This window comes from Podarcis gaigeae (genome assembly GCF_964106915.1).
Source record: "Podarcis gaigeae genome assembly, chromosome: 3".
In the NCBI taxonomy this organism is placed as follows: Eukaryota; Metazoa; Chordata; class Lepidosauria; order Squamata; family Lacertidae; genus Podarcis; species Podarcis gaigeae.
Genome location: NC_139680.1, coordinates 93,190,789 through 93,205,796, shown reverse-complemented (window position 1 = coordinate 93,205,796; position 15,008 = coordinate 93,190,789). Strand labels below are relative to the sequence as shown.

At 43.5% G+C, this 15,008-nt stretch overlaps 1 protein-coding gene across 2 annotated transcripts; it reads right to left on the bottom strand.

Annotated features, from left to right (window-relative positions):
- Positions 1 to 544: 544 nt before the first annotated feature.
- Positions 545 to 15,008, bottom strand: SLC30A10 (solute carrier family 30 member 10). 2 transcript variants are annotated; one of them, XM_083733630.1, is made up of 5 exons: positions 14,474 to 15,008; positions 13,924 to 13,971; positions 5,913 to 5,996; positions 4,519 to 4,758; positions 545 to 3,580 (listed from the first exon to the last, which is right to left on the bottom strand). In XM_083733630.1, exons 1-5 carry the CDS (start codon positions 14,919 to 14,921, stop codon positions 3,093 to 3,095), a joined length of 1,308 nt encoding a protein of 435 aa, XP_083589756.1. In that variant the 5' UTR covers positions 14,922 to 15,008; the 3' UTR covers positions 545 to 3,092. The 2 variants fall into 2 exon arrangements, with proteins under 2 accessions (XP_083589756.1, XP_083589757.1); XM_083733631.1 differs by lacking the exons at positions 13,924 to 13,971; positions 14,474 to 15,008 and adding an exon at positions 7,318 to 8,378.

Here is a 15,008-nt window from a genome sequence, read left to right as displayed (position 1 = left end):
TTGCATATGTTATCTCCCAAAGTCCATTCGAACTTTGTGGTTCTGTGATTCTATAAAACCAATTAGAACTAGTAATGCTCCAAACCCATTCCCACCCAGCTTAGCCCCCTCCCCATATCCTCCACACATCACATTCCCAGTGCCATGGCAAGCGGTTATTGCTTAAATTTTCAAATTGGATAGAAACATGTTTGCAGGAAATGCACCATACAGCAGCATTTCTCAGGAGATCACAGGGTGTGTATGAACTGTGGCTGTGCTCAGCTTCAAACACCAGGCAATTGTTATCTCGCCCTTCCAAACTTACGACAGCACTAAGACACCATTTGCCAAATAGTCCAAAATATGCATGCCTCTTATAATGTTGATACACATGAAAATTGCGGCATATTCCCTTAAAATACTAGGTAAGGGCAGAATCCCTTTGGCACAGACACTAAATTTTACCTGACATTGTATTTGTACTTCCATATATGTACCCAAGCACAAAATATCTAGCGAGAATAAGGCCTTGAAAGATTTTATTTTTCGTAGACACAAGGTGTTTACTTAAAAAAAACACTTTATTTACAGCATCCAACTTTTTCTTCTTCAACATATAAAATTCACAAGTCATGTGGAGAAAGTTTGCACCAGTGTTTTGTTCACAAAAGCATATATACAAGCCAAGGTTTTTAATTAGATGCAGAATTAGATGTGTCAGGTAAAACATTATTATTCCAAACAGAATTATATTCCAGAGAGTCCACTTATTATACAGGCAGGAGGTAACTTCACAAGAAGTTATAACATAAACCTTCATACAGTGAAGAGAGCACATTCAAAAGATGATACACAACCACTTTTTTTGGCAGTTCATTACCTGTGAATATCGTTTTTTTTTAATGTCAGCAACCATCCCCAAATGAAGTGCTTGGATTGAGGCCATATTTGGCACAAACTATAGAAATCTTTAGAATACTTTGGTTAAGATTCATGCAGCTTTCAATCCATGCATCTCAACATTAAGAATCAAGGACTCAGTCACCTCATCATAATCATAAGGTATCATGGCCATACCAAAGCCCGCAAAGAGAACTAAATCTTACTGGAATGTGCTACCCAATATTTGTGTGAAAATTTCAGGATGTGGCAAAATTTAGAGTTTAGAGGGCTTTATTGCGAATTTTTATCATACCAGGAAGCTGGCCAGTTCACTTAGAATCCCCCCTGGGGGGGGGACAATGTTCTATTATAATTTATAGTACACATTTGTAAATGTATAGCAATGACCCTGTGGCTTTCTTCATTGCGGGATGGCTTCCATCACGTCAGAATGAAATCCTTACATAGGCAGGAATGTGCTTAAAGCAAAAAATAAGAGGTCATGGATCAAAACAATCTATAAATGAGGATGGACAATCCACCCACTTCTTTCAAAGCTGAAGAAAATTTTGAGACGATGAGTAGGAAGTGGAACACAGGAAACTGCCTTATTCCAAACAGACCATTGGTCTATCCACCTCAGTATTGACTGGTAAGGCTCTCTAAGGTTAGAGACAAGAAGCTTTCCCAAGTCCTACTTGGAGATGCCAGGAACTGAACCTGAGGACAGGCCCAGGGCTGACCAGTATATCGTGTTTTGAAAAATAAGACTTGGACAATGGTTTTGCAGAACAAAAACCCATGGGTGAAAACAACAACAGGTCAAGTGCTAGGAGCCGCTCTAGGAGCAAAGCAGCACATGCAATTGCATGTTTATAGAAACTATAGGAAGGTACAACAAATTAGATTTTTTTTGGCAAGGGGGGAATCTCGACAACTCTTCCTGATCTGCAAAAGTTAGAGCAGTATAATAGTCAAAACCCTTGCTTCTCCTGAGAGTTGTCTTGGATGGATTGTATCAAGCTGCCACAGACATTCTTTGGCAAACATGTATCCTGACGATTTCTATATTCCCTGGTGTTAACTCACTGACATGGATATTTGAAGCTGGTGAAACCTCTCACTTGCACACAGACACATTTGCAAGAGGTGCCCATTTCTTAAAGGGGAAAAAATGAATAGGAACATGATCTATATTTCCAAGTAAGATATATTACATGTTTATTTGCGGCGGACATTTTGGAAATAGGAACGACACTGACCATCACCCCTCAAACAAAATATGTTTGTTATTTTGGAAATATGCAGAGTACAGTTAAGAAGTTATGCTATTTAAGATATGATTGGGGGGAATATAAATATATAACCTGTATACAAAAAAATCAAATCAATATTACAGATGGACACATACTAAAACACAACAGTCTCAACTCATGCTACAAAAATCCATACATTCATTCACTGAAATGGCAGGAAAATACACAGGCAGGAGAGATAATCATTTGTTTCAACGGTGCTTTCAACTGATAATACAGAGCAGCAATACTTTGGTGAATTATAACCATAGTTCATTGCCAGCGTTCAGGTAAACCTGCCTAACAATCCCTTAGGCCAGCCTTTCCCCCACTTGGTGCCCTCCACCCCACTTTTCCAGAAATCCCACTTCTAATTTCAAGTAAACAAGAGGCATTTGAAAACAAGACTAATGAAACTACCACCTACTCTCATTCCTTCATAATGGTGCTCTGGGGCAGCCCAATCAAAGGGAACTAAGAAGACCTGCAACGAGCACCACATTTCGGTAAAGGCAGAGTTAAAAAACCAGTGTGCTCAGCCGTAAGGTATTTACCCCTGGAGGAAAAGGAATTAAGTGTCAAAATGGCACTGGGCATATTTGGCAAATGCCAGAAACACTCCTTGAAGACAAGGGATGGCTAAAAGGCACTTCTGTTTCCTGGGATGTCCCTCATTTCAGCATTGCAGGGCTGAAGGTACCAGTGGCTGCATGGATAGAAGGGCCTTCTACCTGCACAGCTAGACCTTTAGATACAAGCCAAGAACACCTGCTCTAGATGCCCTCTTATGCTACGCATTGGACACCCAGCTGTCAAACGCCACTCCCCAGGCCTGTGGCAAGTGCTTGCCAGCAGCTTTTTAGCCAAGGGGGCATTGCCACGGATAACTTTGCCCTAGATGAACAGCAGTCACCAAGCGCGAGCCCAAGCTGCCTAGAATTGTGTGCTGCTTATATAGGGCTTGTCATCGCCTGCTTCTTTGTAACTGTCCTTTGAGCAGCTGTGCTTTTTGACGGGCTCCTCGGCCCACGTGGGTTCATTGGGAATCTCCACCACGTCTTTCCTGTGGAAGACTTTGTGCAGCGAGGGAGACAGGCTGCTCTTCTTCTCGTTGTAGCCGTTGACCTCAGCCAGGGCCGCTTCCTGCTGGCTGCAGCACAGCTGCGGGTCGCAAGCTCTGGAGATGCACGGAGTGCTGCACAGGACTTCGGGGTTCTTCTGGTCGGTGTACTCTGGCTGGATGGTGACTGAGTGGACCCCCGCTTCGTGGAACAACTCCCTCATCTTCTGCGAAGCGTCTTGGTAATCGGAACTGGTGTGGCATTTGACGTGGAGGGTGGCAATGTTCTTCCCACTGACCATCTCCCAGACGTGCACCTCATGAATGCTTGTAATGCCTGGCACTTCAAGAAGCTTGTTTGCTGTTTGGTGGGGAGGGAGGACAATAAAAGCAAGCAGAAAATAAACTCAATGAGATTTCATGAAGGGTCTACTGGCAGCAGTGATTTGATCAGAAACACTGTTCAGCAGCACACTGCAAAAGCAGAGAACCTTCCAGGACAAATACATTTTACGGGAGGGTTCATGGCCAGATCCAAAACATTCCTGGAAGAAGCAGAACAACTGGACCATGCTAAACTATGCCTAGAGTCTTCCTGGGCTGCAGGGGCATCAGCACAGCACCACACACGATAGGAAAACAGTGAAGTGGAGCACAAGTTCTGGAAACATTAGCTGATTGAATCAAATGTGAGGTACTAAAAACAGACCCTGCTAAATGGCAAGTATCTGTATGGATTAGGTACCAGCATAATTTTAGGGAACCCAGCGCTGGGTATTTATGCCTTGCATGAGGTTTAAAACATACAAATGGCAACATCAGGTTCCCACCCCCACCCCCCAGGCTGGAAAGCTATCCCCATGGGATGGCATAACTCGGGGGGGGGGGATATGTCTTGGAGACTTGGAAAGTTTCTGCACAAGTTTAAATTCAAAAGCAAAAAAAGCCCCCAAACCTTCACATGGTCTGAGTGTGTGCATAAGACAAAAGATTTATTTTTATACTGCCCAACTAACAATGCCCTCTGGGCACTTAACCGTTATCCTTCTACCTTCTTACATCTATAGATGTATGCAGTGATTTCAGGGAACAGCAGCTCAACGCCTGCTGATTTGCATGAGTACTGTGTTCTCGAAATGCATGCTTTCACTAATCCACCAAGATTTGAGTCATGTTGCTAAGAAACCACCATGTGAGTCAGTTTCTCAAAGCTCCTGAGAATGTAGAGCATAATCCAGAAATGTAATTCCAGGAATAACACTGGCTTTTTAAGTGCTTCGGCAGTAAAGTGCAACTTACTCAGCAACTGCATATTAACACTCTTGGGAACCATCTGCAGTAAGATCGTTGCCGTCTCCTTGATAAGCGGGAAGGCTGACGAGAGTATGATGATCACCATAATTATGGTCAGGCTTGGATCAATGTAGCACTCCCAGTTGCATGGGGTGTTCTCGTCCAGAGGAAGTGCATAGAATATGGAAGCAGCCACTACAACGATAACTGAGCCAAGAGCATCCCCCATCACATGCAAAAGAACACCTGAAATAAAGGACAGGAGAAACATTTGCTTTCATGATCAGATTTTGGGTGGTTCAAAGGCAGTAGATGTCAACCAGAGCTCGGTCAAAACTTGCTTTTGAACTAACTTTTAATAAATAGGACAATATTAAAATCAAGGTTCCGCTTTCACATGTGACCTAGACCCATAATTCCTAATGTTGTCACAGAATGACTACATTCACGTGAGCACTGGTATTAGATTCAAAGCATTAACTTTAATAATGGAAGAGCAAACTATAGAGGACATTACAAGTGAAATTTTACTTAGATGGGTCCTCAGCGATGCAAGTGAAAAAGTGTGAAGACTGCAATGATTCCATTTTGCCACATGTACACATAGTGAGAAACCACCATCTATTGTGGCTTCCCATTGACCCAGAATTGGCCTCCACAGTCACTTATGGACACACTGTTAAGACCATATTCATGGCAAAGACAATTTTACTTGGCTATGGGTTATCGCCAAAGAAGAAGACATGCAGTAAAGCACATGGGCACATGATCTTCACACACTTATGTTCTCCTATGCCTGTGTAAGTAAAAAATAAAATGTGGAGCGTCCCTAAGCTCTTCGACCACAAGCCGAAAGCTGGATCATTTGATATTGTTAATGCGTCAGATACATGGACATCATCATGTGTAAAGCATTCTAAACTTGGCCTTCCAGGAGTCAACTTGGCTGCATCTGAGCAGCTATAGTCTTATCTGTATTCTTTTTATTTGGTCTGTAATTTAATAACTTGTTGGATTCAATATGATTTATTGATATCTTGTACAGTGGCGCAGCCAGTACAGACTGTACAGCCCATACGGTCGCCGTGCGAGAGGCAGCCTGTATGACCGCCGCACGCGAGAGAGGCCAGCCCATACGGATGCCCGTACAGACGGCACACGAGAGTGGCAGCACCCATACGGACTGTGGGCACCCTCGGCCGCTCTACAGCTGGGGAGATGCAGGGGCCATCTTGTCACCCCTCCCAGAGTGGCACCTGGAGTGGACCGCCCCCTCCGTCCCTCCTTCCTATGCCACTGATCTTGTGCTATAAATGTATTTAGAAACGGTGGGAATAAACCAGAACAGGTCACCAATAAAGAGGATCCCCCAAAACTGGATAAGTTTAATCTTGTATTACCTCTGATATTCAAAGCTTCGGATTTTTTCTCTTTTTTCTGTATCACTTCATCTTCAGGCTTATTCTGGGTATTTATGGTGTCACCTGCATTCAAAGAAGAAACGCTGTGTTGTGTATAAGTTCTACAAACAGAAAAAACACCAATCTTTTCAAAACCAACTTAAATCTTAAACGGTACCAGACGTTTTAGCAATGACCCTCCCACGCCTGCATGCAGACAACACACGTGCAATCATAACTGGAATAATTTCATGGAAACACGGAAAGTAAACAAACTCCAATACATATAAATTTCGGTTATTTATTTGTGTTTAAAAGCTCTGCAAACTCCCACACATTTTTTTTGGTCAGCAAAAGGGGGGGGGGGAATTATTTTATGAGCAAAAGGACAAAGTGCAAAAACCAAATACCCCAACCCCCCAAAAAAGTAGTTGAAGAAAAAGAAACTAACACAGAGAGAAAATATTGCCAGGGAAGGATACAAAAAATGAAAGGAGGGCAAATAAACATGCAATAAGGGAACAGGAAGGAATAGAAAAGAAGGGGGAAGGTGTAAAAAAAAGGAGAGAGAAAAGTGTGGAGAGAAAAATAACAAACCAGAAAGCTGATGATGGCATGGAAAATCTGCCTCATCTAATCTACCTAAAAGTCAGTATAACATTAGAAGTTATTTAACTATACCCACTTTTAACTGGCAGTAAAATCTGCACATATTTTTTTGTATTTGGCCTGTGTTCATATCACCTAGAGACTAGATGGAGGTGAAGGAAAGAGAGGTTGGAAAGAGAAAAGTAAGAATAGGGAAAGCTGAGGATTAGATAATTTTAGGGAGGATTTAAAACGAAAGAGAGCCAGTGTGGTGGTTGGCATGATGGGCTTTGAAACGCCCACTCGGCCAAAAAGCTCACTGGAGGATCTTGGTTCCCTGTCTCTTAGCCTAACCTACCCCACAGGGTTGTTGTGAGGACAAAATGGAGACGAGGAGAAGTGCATACCACTCCCCAGAGAAAAGGTGAGGTATAAATGTAATATAAATAAAGCAAAAAAGTACTAATACAAGAGTGGGGGATGTGATGGGATGGCAGTGAAAAACAAGAGGGAAGAAAGCATATAGAGCTGGATAAATATATTTATTCATCATAATATAAATAGAAGAATTATAATTATAAGTGTGGGGAAATGTACAAGTTAAGGAAAGGAGGTGGGTGGGAAACGAATTATACTGATGCAAAGAAAACTGATGGAAAAAATCTGCCCCCAAAGAAGAGAATATGGGGGAAATAGGAACAAAGCGAGAAAGAAAGAAAGAAAGAAAGAAAGAAAGAAAGAAAGAAAGAAAGAAAGAGAAAGTGGTGAAGAGAGGAAAGGAGGCGAGGGATCAGTGAAGGAGGAAACCGAGAGGCACCTGCTCCGTCCACACTGCAAGACTCCAGGTCAAGGTCGAGGGCCGCTGGCAGGGCGCCCTCGGGGGCCGCGGCGGCGCCGTGCTCGGGGTCTCCGTCGAAGCTGGGCTCTGGCGTGGCCTTGGCCGACGGGCCGCGTCGGAGGCAGGCGGGCCAGCAGGAGGCCCAGTCCTGGAAGACGAGGAGCCCCACGAGGTTGACGGCGAGGCCGAGCGCGCCCACGATGAGGATGAGCTCGGCGTCGCGGATGGCCTGGGGGCTGGCCAGGCGCTGCAGGGCCTCCACGAGGATGGTGAAGGAGAGCGCGGCCAGGAAGACGGCGTTGCAGAGGGCGCCCACCACCTCGGCGCGGCCGTAGCCGAAGGAGGCGTCGGGGCTGCGGCGCCGGCGGCGGCGGGAGATGCGCCCGGTGGAGAGGCCCACGCAGAGCGCGATCAGGTCGGAGAGCATGTTGAAGGAGTCGGACACCAGCGCGATGGAGTTGCCCACGTAGCCCGACACCATCTCGGCCACGAAGAAGCCCGCCGTCAACACCAGCATGAAGATCAGGCGGCACGTCTGGCCCGTGTAGCGCCCCATGGCGAAGCGGGAAGCGGCGCGCTTGGAGAGGAGGGCGCTGCCGGGTGGGCGCCCCTACTCCTGAAGCCCTCGAGGGGCTTCCTGGGTTCCAGCCCCCGAGCGAGCCTCCGGGCTGGCTTGCTGCTTCGCCGTCGCCCCCTCCGTCGGGCTGGCTGAGCCTTTGGACCGGCGGGCAGATAGGCGAAGGCGCGGCGCTGCTGGCCCTCTCCGCCGCCTGGCAACAAGTGCTTTGCGCGCCCTGCCGCGGCTGGTGACTCTGCACTTTGCTTTTATAGAGGCGCGGCAGGGGCGGCACCGACGCCCTTCTGCACCGACAGCGCCCGGCGAGATTTGCCGCCGTCCGCAATTTCTTATCCATCAGCGCTAAAGGATAAAGGGGGAAAAGCGCCGGTTGCCAACTCGCCGCCCCGCCCACGCGCTTGCCGTGCACCCGGCCAAGGTACAAGAGCCATCTCAGCATCTCTGCCTCCTTTACCTTTAAACAGGGAAGATGTTGGACAGGTGTAGGTTTCACCTGCCGCTCCTGGGGATCATTTAGGACGCTGCCACACACACGTTAGGGTGTATCGGTTTTCCCCGTTCACGACCATGTTTTGCAGCTATGGGTGCGAACTCGTCTTTATCATAAAGAGCTGACGATCCTATAATCTCCCTGTTATTTGCAAATGCTCATCATATCTTAAATTATTGACCAATATTTATGGAGTCCCCTGCCCCGTTTGAGCCCAGAGCCAAAATGGCCATAAAATAATCTTGGAAAGAGCAATGGAGGATAAGAAGTTTAAGCGCAGGTTCGCCCAGCCCAAAAGCTTGTTTTTCAACATAATTGTGTTGTCTTATGTATATTCTCATTAAAACCCATATAAGCATCTCCAGAATACATTTAAGCCCCAGGATTTTTTATGTTCTGCTTCCTTCAAGCTCAAGATCCTTTTAAAAAGCAGATACTTACAATATTACCAATATGCCCTTTTCAGTTTCACTGTCTCTTATACAAGCTGGAATCAAATCTGAAGACTAGTCTGTATTTTAGATAAGATTATCTTATCATTCGTGGGCTGCCATTTAATTTCATCCTGATTTTAATTTTAAGCTGTATTTTAATTCATTGTTTGATTGTGTTTTTAATGTATCATATATTTGGTGTTAGCTGCCCTGAGCCCAGTCCTGGCCGAGGAGGACAGGGTATAAATAAAATTTATTATCATCATCATCAACAACATCATTATTATTACATGAATCCAATGCTGCTACAATCAGTGCACATTTAAAGACCTGGCTTCCCCCAAAGAATCCTGGGAACTGTAGTTTGTTAAGAGCACTGGGAATTGTAGCTCTGTGAAGGAGAAGCTACAGTTTTCAGGATTCTTTGGGAGAAACTAATATACTTTAAATGCATGGTGCAAATCTGCAAATGGATCGTCATCAATAATTCCAAATTAATTTAAGCGGATGACATGTTTTGAAATGTTATCAGCTTAAATTAATTTGGAATTATTGGAATTAATGTTGCCATTGAATAACCTCTTTTGAAATTCAGTGAATCACCAATATTAAACATTCCAGGATGGGAGGAAACCCAGCGTCAAGGAATATTATGGTCCAATGGGCATAAGATTAGACAACATGAAAAAAATCTGGAACTAATTGAAATCACAAGCAACGGTATAGCTCTTTTCACTAAAAGCTTACAAATCAACAACAAAAAGATGCAGCATTTTCTGTATTGTCCAAGTCATACACCTTAAGCACTTATTTGCCTGTTACAAAATTCATCCATTATATGATATTCTCATCCTCAAAAACCAATGAAACAGCATCTGTTCCCCACCACCATGCACAAAAGAAGTATCATTTTCTCCTGAGAGAAGAAAAATGGCACTGCTGCTTGTTGGTGAAGAAGATATGCTATATCTTCACTATATCCTGCATGTGTCATAGAATTATAGAGTTGCAAGGGACCATGAGGGTCATCTAGTCCAACCCCCTGCAATGCAGGAATCTCAACCAAAGCATCCATGGCCGATGGCCACCTCTGCTTAAATTCCTCTATTGAAGAAGAACCCACCATGTTCCAAGAGAGTCTGTTCCACTGTGGAACAGCTCTTACCATCAGAAGGTGGGATTCTTTCTTTTCTGTTCCCCAACTGAATTGATGCCCGCCAATGCTGCCAGATTGGATAGTGGCAATAGTGTTTTACTGCCAAGTTGTAAGTGGATGCTGTAAATGACACTGCCTTATCAAATTGCAGCAGACAAGAATATGATTGCGGTTGTGTTTAATATCCCAAATTGGCTTGCCAAGTTCTGTCGAGGAAAGAATAATATTTTATCTGAATAGCATTTGCAGTTCCCATTTATTCAAATAACAGTTGAAATATCAAGCAGATCTAACTGAAATTGTGACACTAACATTAAGGTTAAAAAAAAACCTCGTTCTGTGAGTAGCATAGTTTTAGCATCGTTTACCCTCTTTACTGTTGCTTAAACCTCCAGTCACATTATTAATTATGTGTGCAAGGATTAAACTGGGGCAACACGACTACTAGCCATGATGGCTATATCTTACCTCTGTGCATCCCAGTTGCTTAGGATCATATTGCACCCAGGTCCTGCTTGTGGGTTACTGTGAGAACAAACTGCTAAATAGTCCTTTGGTTTGATCCAACAGGACACTTCCTGTTTTCTTATGTTCTGCAGACCAGTTTGTGGCAGACCATAGCTGTCTTTTTGTTCTCATGCTTAGCCATTCAGTGGGTTCGTAACTACTGAATTTTCTAGATCTCAACCCTCTTAATGATGTCAGGCCATAACTGCCTGCACCTGATTGGTTATGGGGAAGCCGATGTCAAGAATTACAAACCTAGCACAGGGACTTCTCCATCCTCAATGAACCAGTTGAGTTTCAGACTCCTTGTGGAGAAAGCCACTGACGAAAATAAAGGTAGCACGAGACAGTGGCTGGAATTTGGTTGTGACATAAAGATTGTGTCGCCTTGGATGAGTCTCTGTCTAATATAACTATCCTGCCTCCCAGGATTGTATTTAGGATTTATGGACATATTGGTCTATTTTGGTTTCTCCGTGTTTTTCCTGTCTTATGTTCAGATTGACTATGTCCACATCAGTTTGTGAAGTTTCTAAAGATCCTGTGCGTGTGTGTGTGTGTGTGTGCGCATATGTGTATTGCTTTTATGTATAATTTTACAATTTTTAATTGACACCATTACTCCCCTTGTAAACTATCGTTGTTGTTTTTTCTGGTCTATGACCGTAATAAATTCATTCATTCATTCCTGACAAAAATTCATATACATTTTCATAGGAACTTAAGAAGCTGCTATATAATGAATCCAGACCATTGATCCAGCTAGCTCTGCATAATCTACACTGAATAGTGCTGGCTCACAAGGATTTCAGACAGATTTCAGTCCTACGTGGAGACTCTGGGGATTGGACCAGGGAAACTTCTACATCCAAAACAGATACTTCATCACTGAGCTATAGCCTTTCATGTATGCTTCTCCTAATATAGACATTTTTGCATGCAGTTTTATCTAACGTACATATTTTTTTTCCAGCAGTTTCTCCTCACAGAATGCCCTTTTTACATTATTTTCTTACAGACACATTTTTGTGTGCACTTTTACCTAATGCACACTTTTTGGTGTGCATATTCTCAGTCGGAGAATTGCACTGCAAAATTCAGAGAAGTGCGAATTTCAAAGGATAACTGCAAAATTAGGTAGAATAAGAACAGAGAGGTCACATGCACACCCTACATTTAAGGCACTCCTACAGCACTTTAACAGTCATGGAGAATCCTGGCAACTATAGTTTGCTTGGGGTGCTGAAAATTGTAGGTCTTTGAGGTTAGCACACGTAACAAACCAGAGTTCCCAGGATATTTGGAAGGAGCCATTGTGGAATGAGAGATTTAAATGCATGGTGTGGATGTGATCCAAATCCAAAGTAATAATAATAAAAGTTATAATAGTGCAGGGAGGGGAAGCATCTTCACTCAACACTGAAAGGATAATACTGTGAACACCAGGCAAACTTCCTTGTTGACGGAATTTGACAAGCGGTGCCACTGCTATACTAAGGAGATCTCCATTCTAGTCCTACCTGCCTTACCTCAGGTAGGGCATCTGGATGATATCCTCAAAAGATTGCCTCACTTTATAAGCAGGTTGATATGAGAGAAGGTGTTCCTGCAGGTATCTGGATTCCATCCCTGAAGGACTTTGAAGGTGAGCACCAGCACTGTTAATTGTGCTCCCTGTACGATCTCAGGGAACAATAACTTTGCATATTCAAGAAGGAGCTATAGCCAATCCTGCGAAGCGTACCTGTATGAGATATGCATTTGAACACCTGTTTGCCAGATTCCCACTTGGCATTTTGAGGGGCACATTTAAAAAAAATATCCACCTAAAAGAATGTGTGATTTGGCTCCAAGTCTGTTCAAAAGGAGTAACTGTGTAAGATGGCATGTTGTTTCTAGGTTACCTCTGAAGGATTCTTAATAATTGTGGCCAAAGTGCAAAGCTGGCTAATAGTCATTTATACAACAACCAGATTATTAATTGCTAGAAAGCAATAATTGGCTTGTCCATTGACGTCAACAGGCTGCACAGTTATCACTAAGGGCAGAGTGTGATGAGATGTGGATTGCATAGCTTGGAATGTGTCCTCTACATTCGGTTTCCATTGCTCCTGCACTGTGGGAAGATACTATAGGTCCATGAATACGCTCCAGAAACCACTCAAGCTGAAAGGGCAGGGAATTTACTGGATCTGCCACCACTGCTTCCCACACCTCCCAATTCTACAAGTTTATTTGGCCAGAATAGTGACTACAGATGTTCATGTTTAGACAAACATTTATCTCTGACACCTAAATGTTAGCCTAGTCCAGGGATAGCCATCCCAGGTGTTGTTGGTCTCCAACTCCCATCAGCTGCAGCCAGCAGGACCACTGGTCAGCAGGGATAAGAGCTGTTGGCCAACAGGATCTGGAGAACATCAAGCCGGTCACCCATGTCCTGGTAGAGCATGACATGACAACTGACTTTTCAAATGCTCTGCTTTAGTATTAGGGCATTGGTGACTCACACAATTTCCATCAAAAGAGAGAGAGAGAAAGAGATTTAGCAGGCCCAGTCACTGTGCTCCTTTAGACACCTGATGAAAACTTTTCTGTTTCAGCAAGCCTATCCAGACACAGAATTTGCTCTTAAATTTGCTTTATCTCATTTTTAATTGTATTTGTTATTGCCGAAATGTTTGCCTTTGGGAGGAAGGGTGGGGCATACATTTAATACATAAATAATATCAAACTTGGTTGACCAAGAAAATAACAGTGGAGTGATTATGTGTTCTCCCCAAGATCCTAATGAGAAAAAAGAGTCGACACACAACTTTCAACCTTTTATTTTATTTTAATTGTGTAACACATTTGCAACTTGCCCAGCCGTCAGAAGAGGTGGCTCATAACAATAATTAAAATCAGAAATCATATACCTTTGACATAATATATTGGTACAAACTAGTTATATCCAATGAAATGTGTGTAGCTTTTTAAAGCAAGAACAAATGTGACCCCTATTGGCAGTGCAGTGCAATGTTGCCTATTATAGTGCAGCTTCTTAATTCTGGACCCAGAACTTACTTACGTAATGTGCCATAAAGCTCCTGATGATTTAAGCAGATGCTGATTTATTTGTTTTTAAAGACGCTTAGGGGGTTCATATTTCCATTTCTACCGTTTGGCCTTTCCCCAGACTTCTACTATTCTCTTGACAGAATTCAGCCAGCAGTGTAGATTACTTAATTTCAAGGAACAGTGAGATGACGCTTCTCTTTCTCATAACGCAAATAGGCAGTAGCAGCAACAACAAATCAGCAATGTAGCCCTGATCGCACAGTCACTCTCACACACATTCTTAGTGCCAATGCATACATATAGAATAGTATATGTTGTACCTACTTCTGTACATATGGAATAAGGCATTTTCAAGACTCACCTAAATCAGGAAAGGGTGTTATCACTGGACCTTCTCTAATTGAGTAGCCTAAGAAAAATATTAATGGAAAGCATACTGATTTAATATTCTGGGAAAGGCTCAGACTAACCAAAAAGCAATAGAATTCGTCTAGTTTTAAATTACCAGTCATTCTACCTCTAAGAGTATAGACTCAGCTGAATAGCCATGATTTCATCAAAGCTAATGGAAAATATCCATAGCCTCAAAGTTATATTTCCAATAGAAGTAGTTAGGGTTGCTTCCAAATGTAACTGAGTTGTGTTTTGATAAGGGGAAATGCCACACTGGTAAGTTCTCAGTAACTTGCCAAAAGCTTGTGGCTTGTGATGCATTGTAATAATTTTTTGTTATTTAAAAAAAGGCCAACACATGATTGCTTTTGATCATGCCACATATCGAACTATTTAAAAGTTTAGTGTCTGCATCAAGGAGCAACCCCCCCCCAAAAAAATCACCCCTTAATAACGTGTCAACCTATGTCTAGAAGTATTAGTTATGGACAAGGTAGTGATTTTTAAAAATTCCTTACCTGTTTCCATGTCTTGGTCAACAGAGTCACGGCAGTAACAACAGTCCAGAAAGACGACATAATTGACCGCGTTGAAGAACAGCCCTACAAGTCCAGCAATTAGGACAAACAGCGCATTTTCCGTCTTCTGTGGGTTGAGGAACCTCTTCAGGGCTTCGATCAGGATGCTGAACATGAGGGCCGTGGCAAAGACAGAGTTGCCAAATGCACCCACCACATCGGCCCGTGGGAAGCCGAAGGTGCCATTCTTGTGCCACCGAATGCGGCTGACTCTTACGCCCAGCAAGCCGACGATCATAGAGATCAGGTGAGACAGGACAGCAAAAGCGTCCGACGTGAGAGAGAGGGAGTTACCTATGTAGCCCACCACCATTTCGCCCACAAAAAGCATAAAAGTCACAATGCACATGAAGAAAAGCCGGCTGCTCCGTCCTGTGTAGCGACCCATGGCGGAGAAGCGTTCTCTGCGCTTGCGAGAAGGGTCTTGGCAGGATTAGCAAGCAACGATTGGCAGGTCTCCCCTTTTTATTGTCTG

Bases quoted from the DNA above. Each gene is read 5' to 3' on its own strand.
- SLC30A10 (XM_083733631.1), bottom strand. From the start codon at position 7,894: ATGGGGCGCTACACGGGCCAGACGTGCCGCCTGATCTTCATGCTGGTG. The intron at 4,759-5,912 runs GTAATACAAGAT...CCTTTATTTCAG, and splicing joins CGAAGCTTTGAATATCAGAG to GTGTTCTTTTGCATGTGATG. The intron at 3,581-4,518 runs GTAAGTTGCACT...CCCACCAAACAG, and splicing joins TGTTAATATGCAGTTGCTGA to CAAACAAGCTTCTTGAAGTG.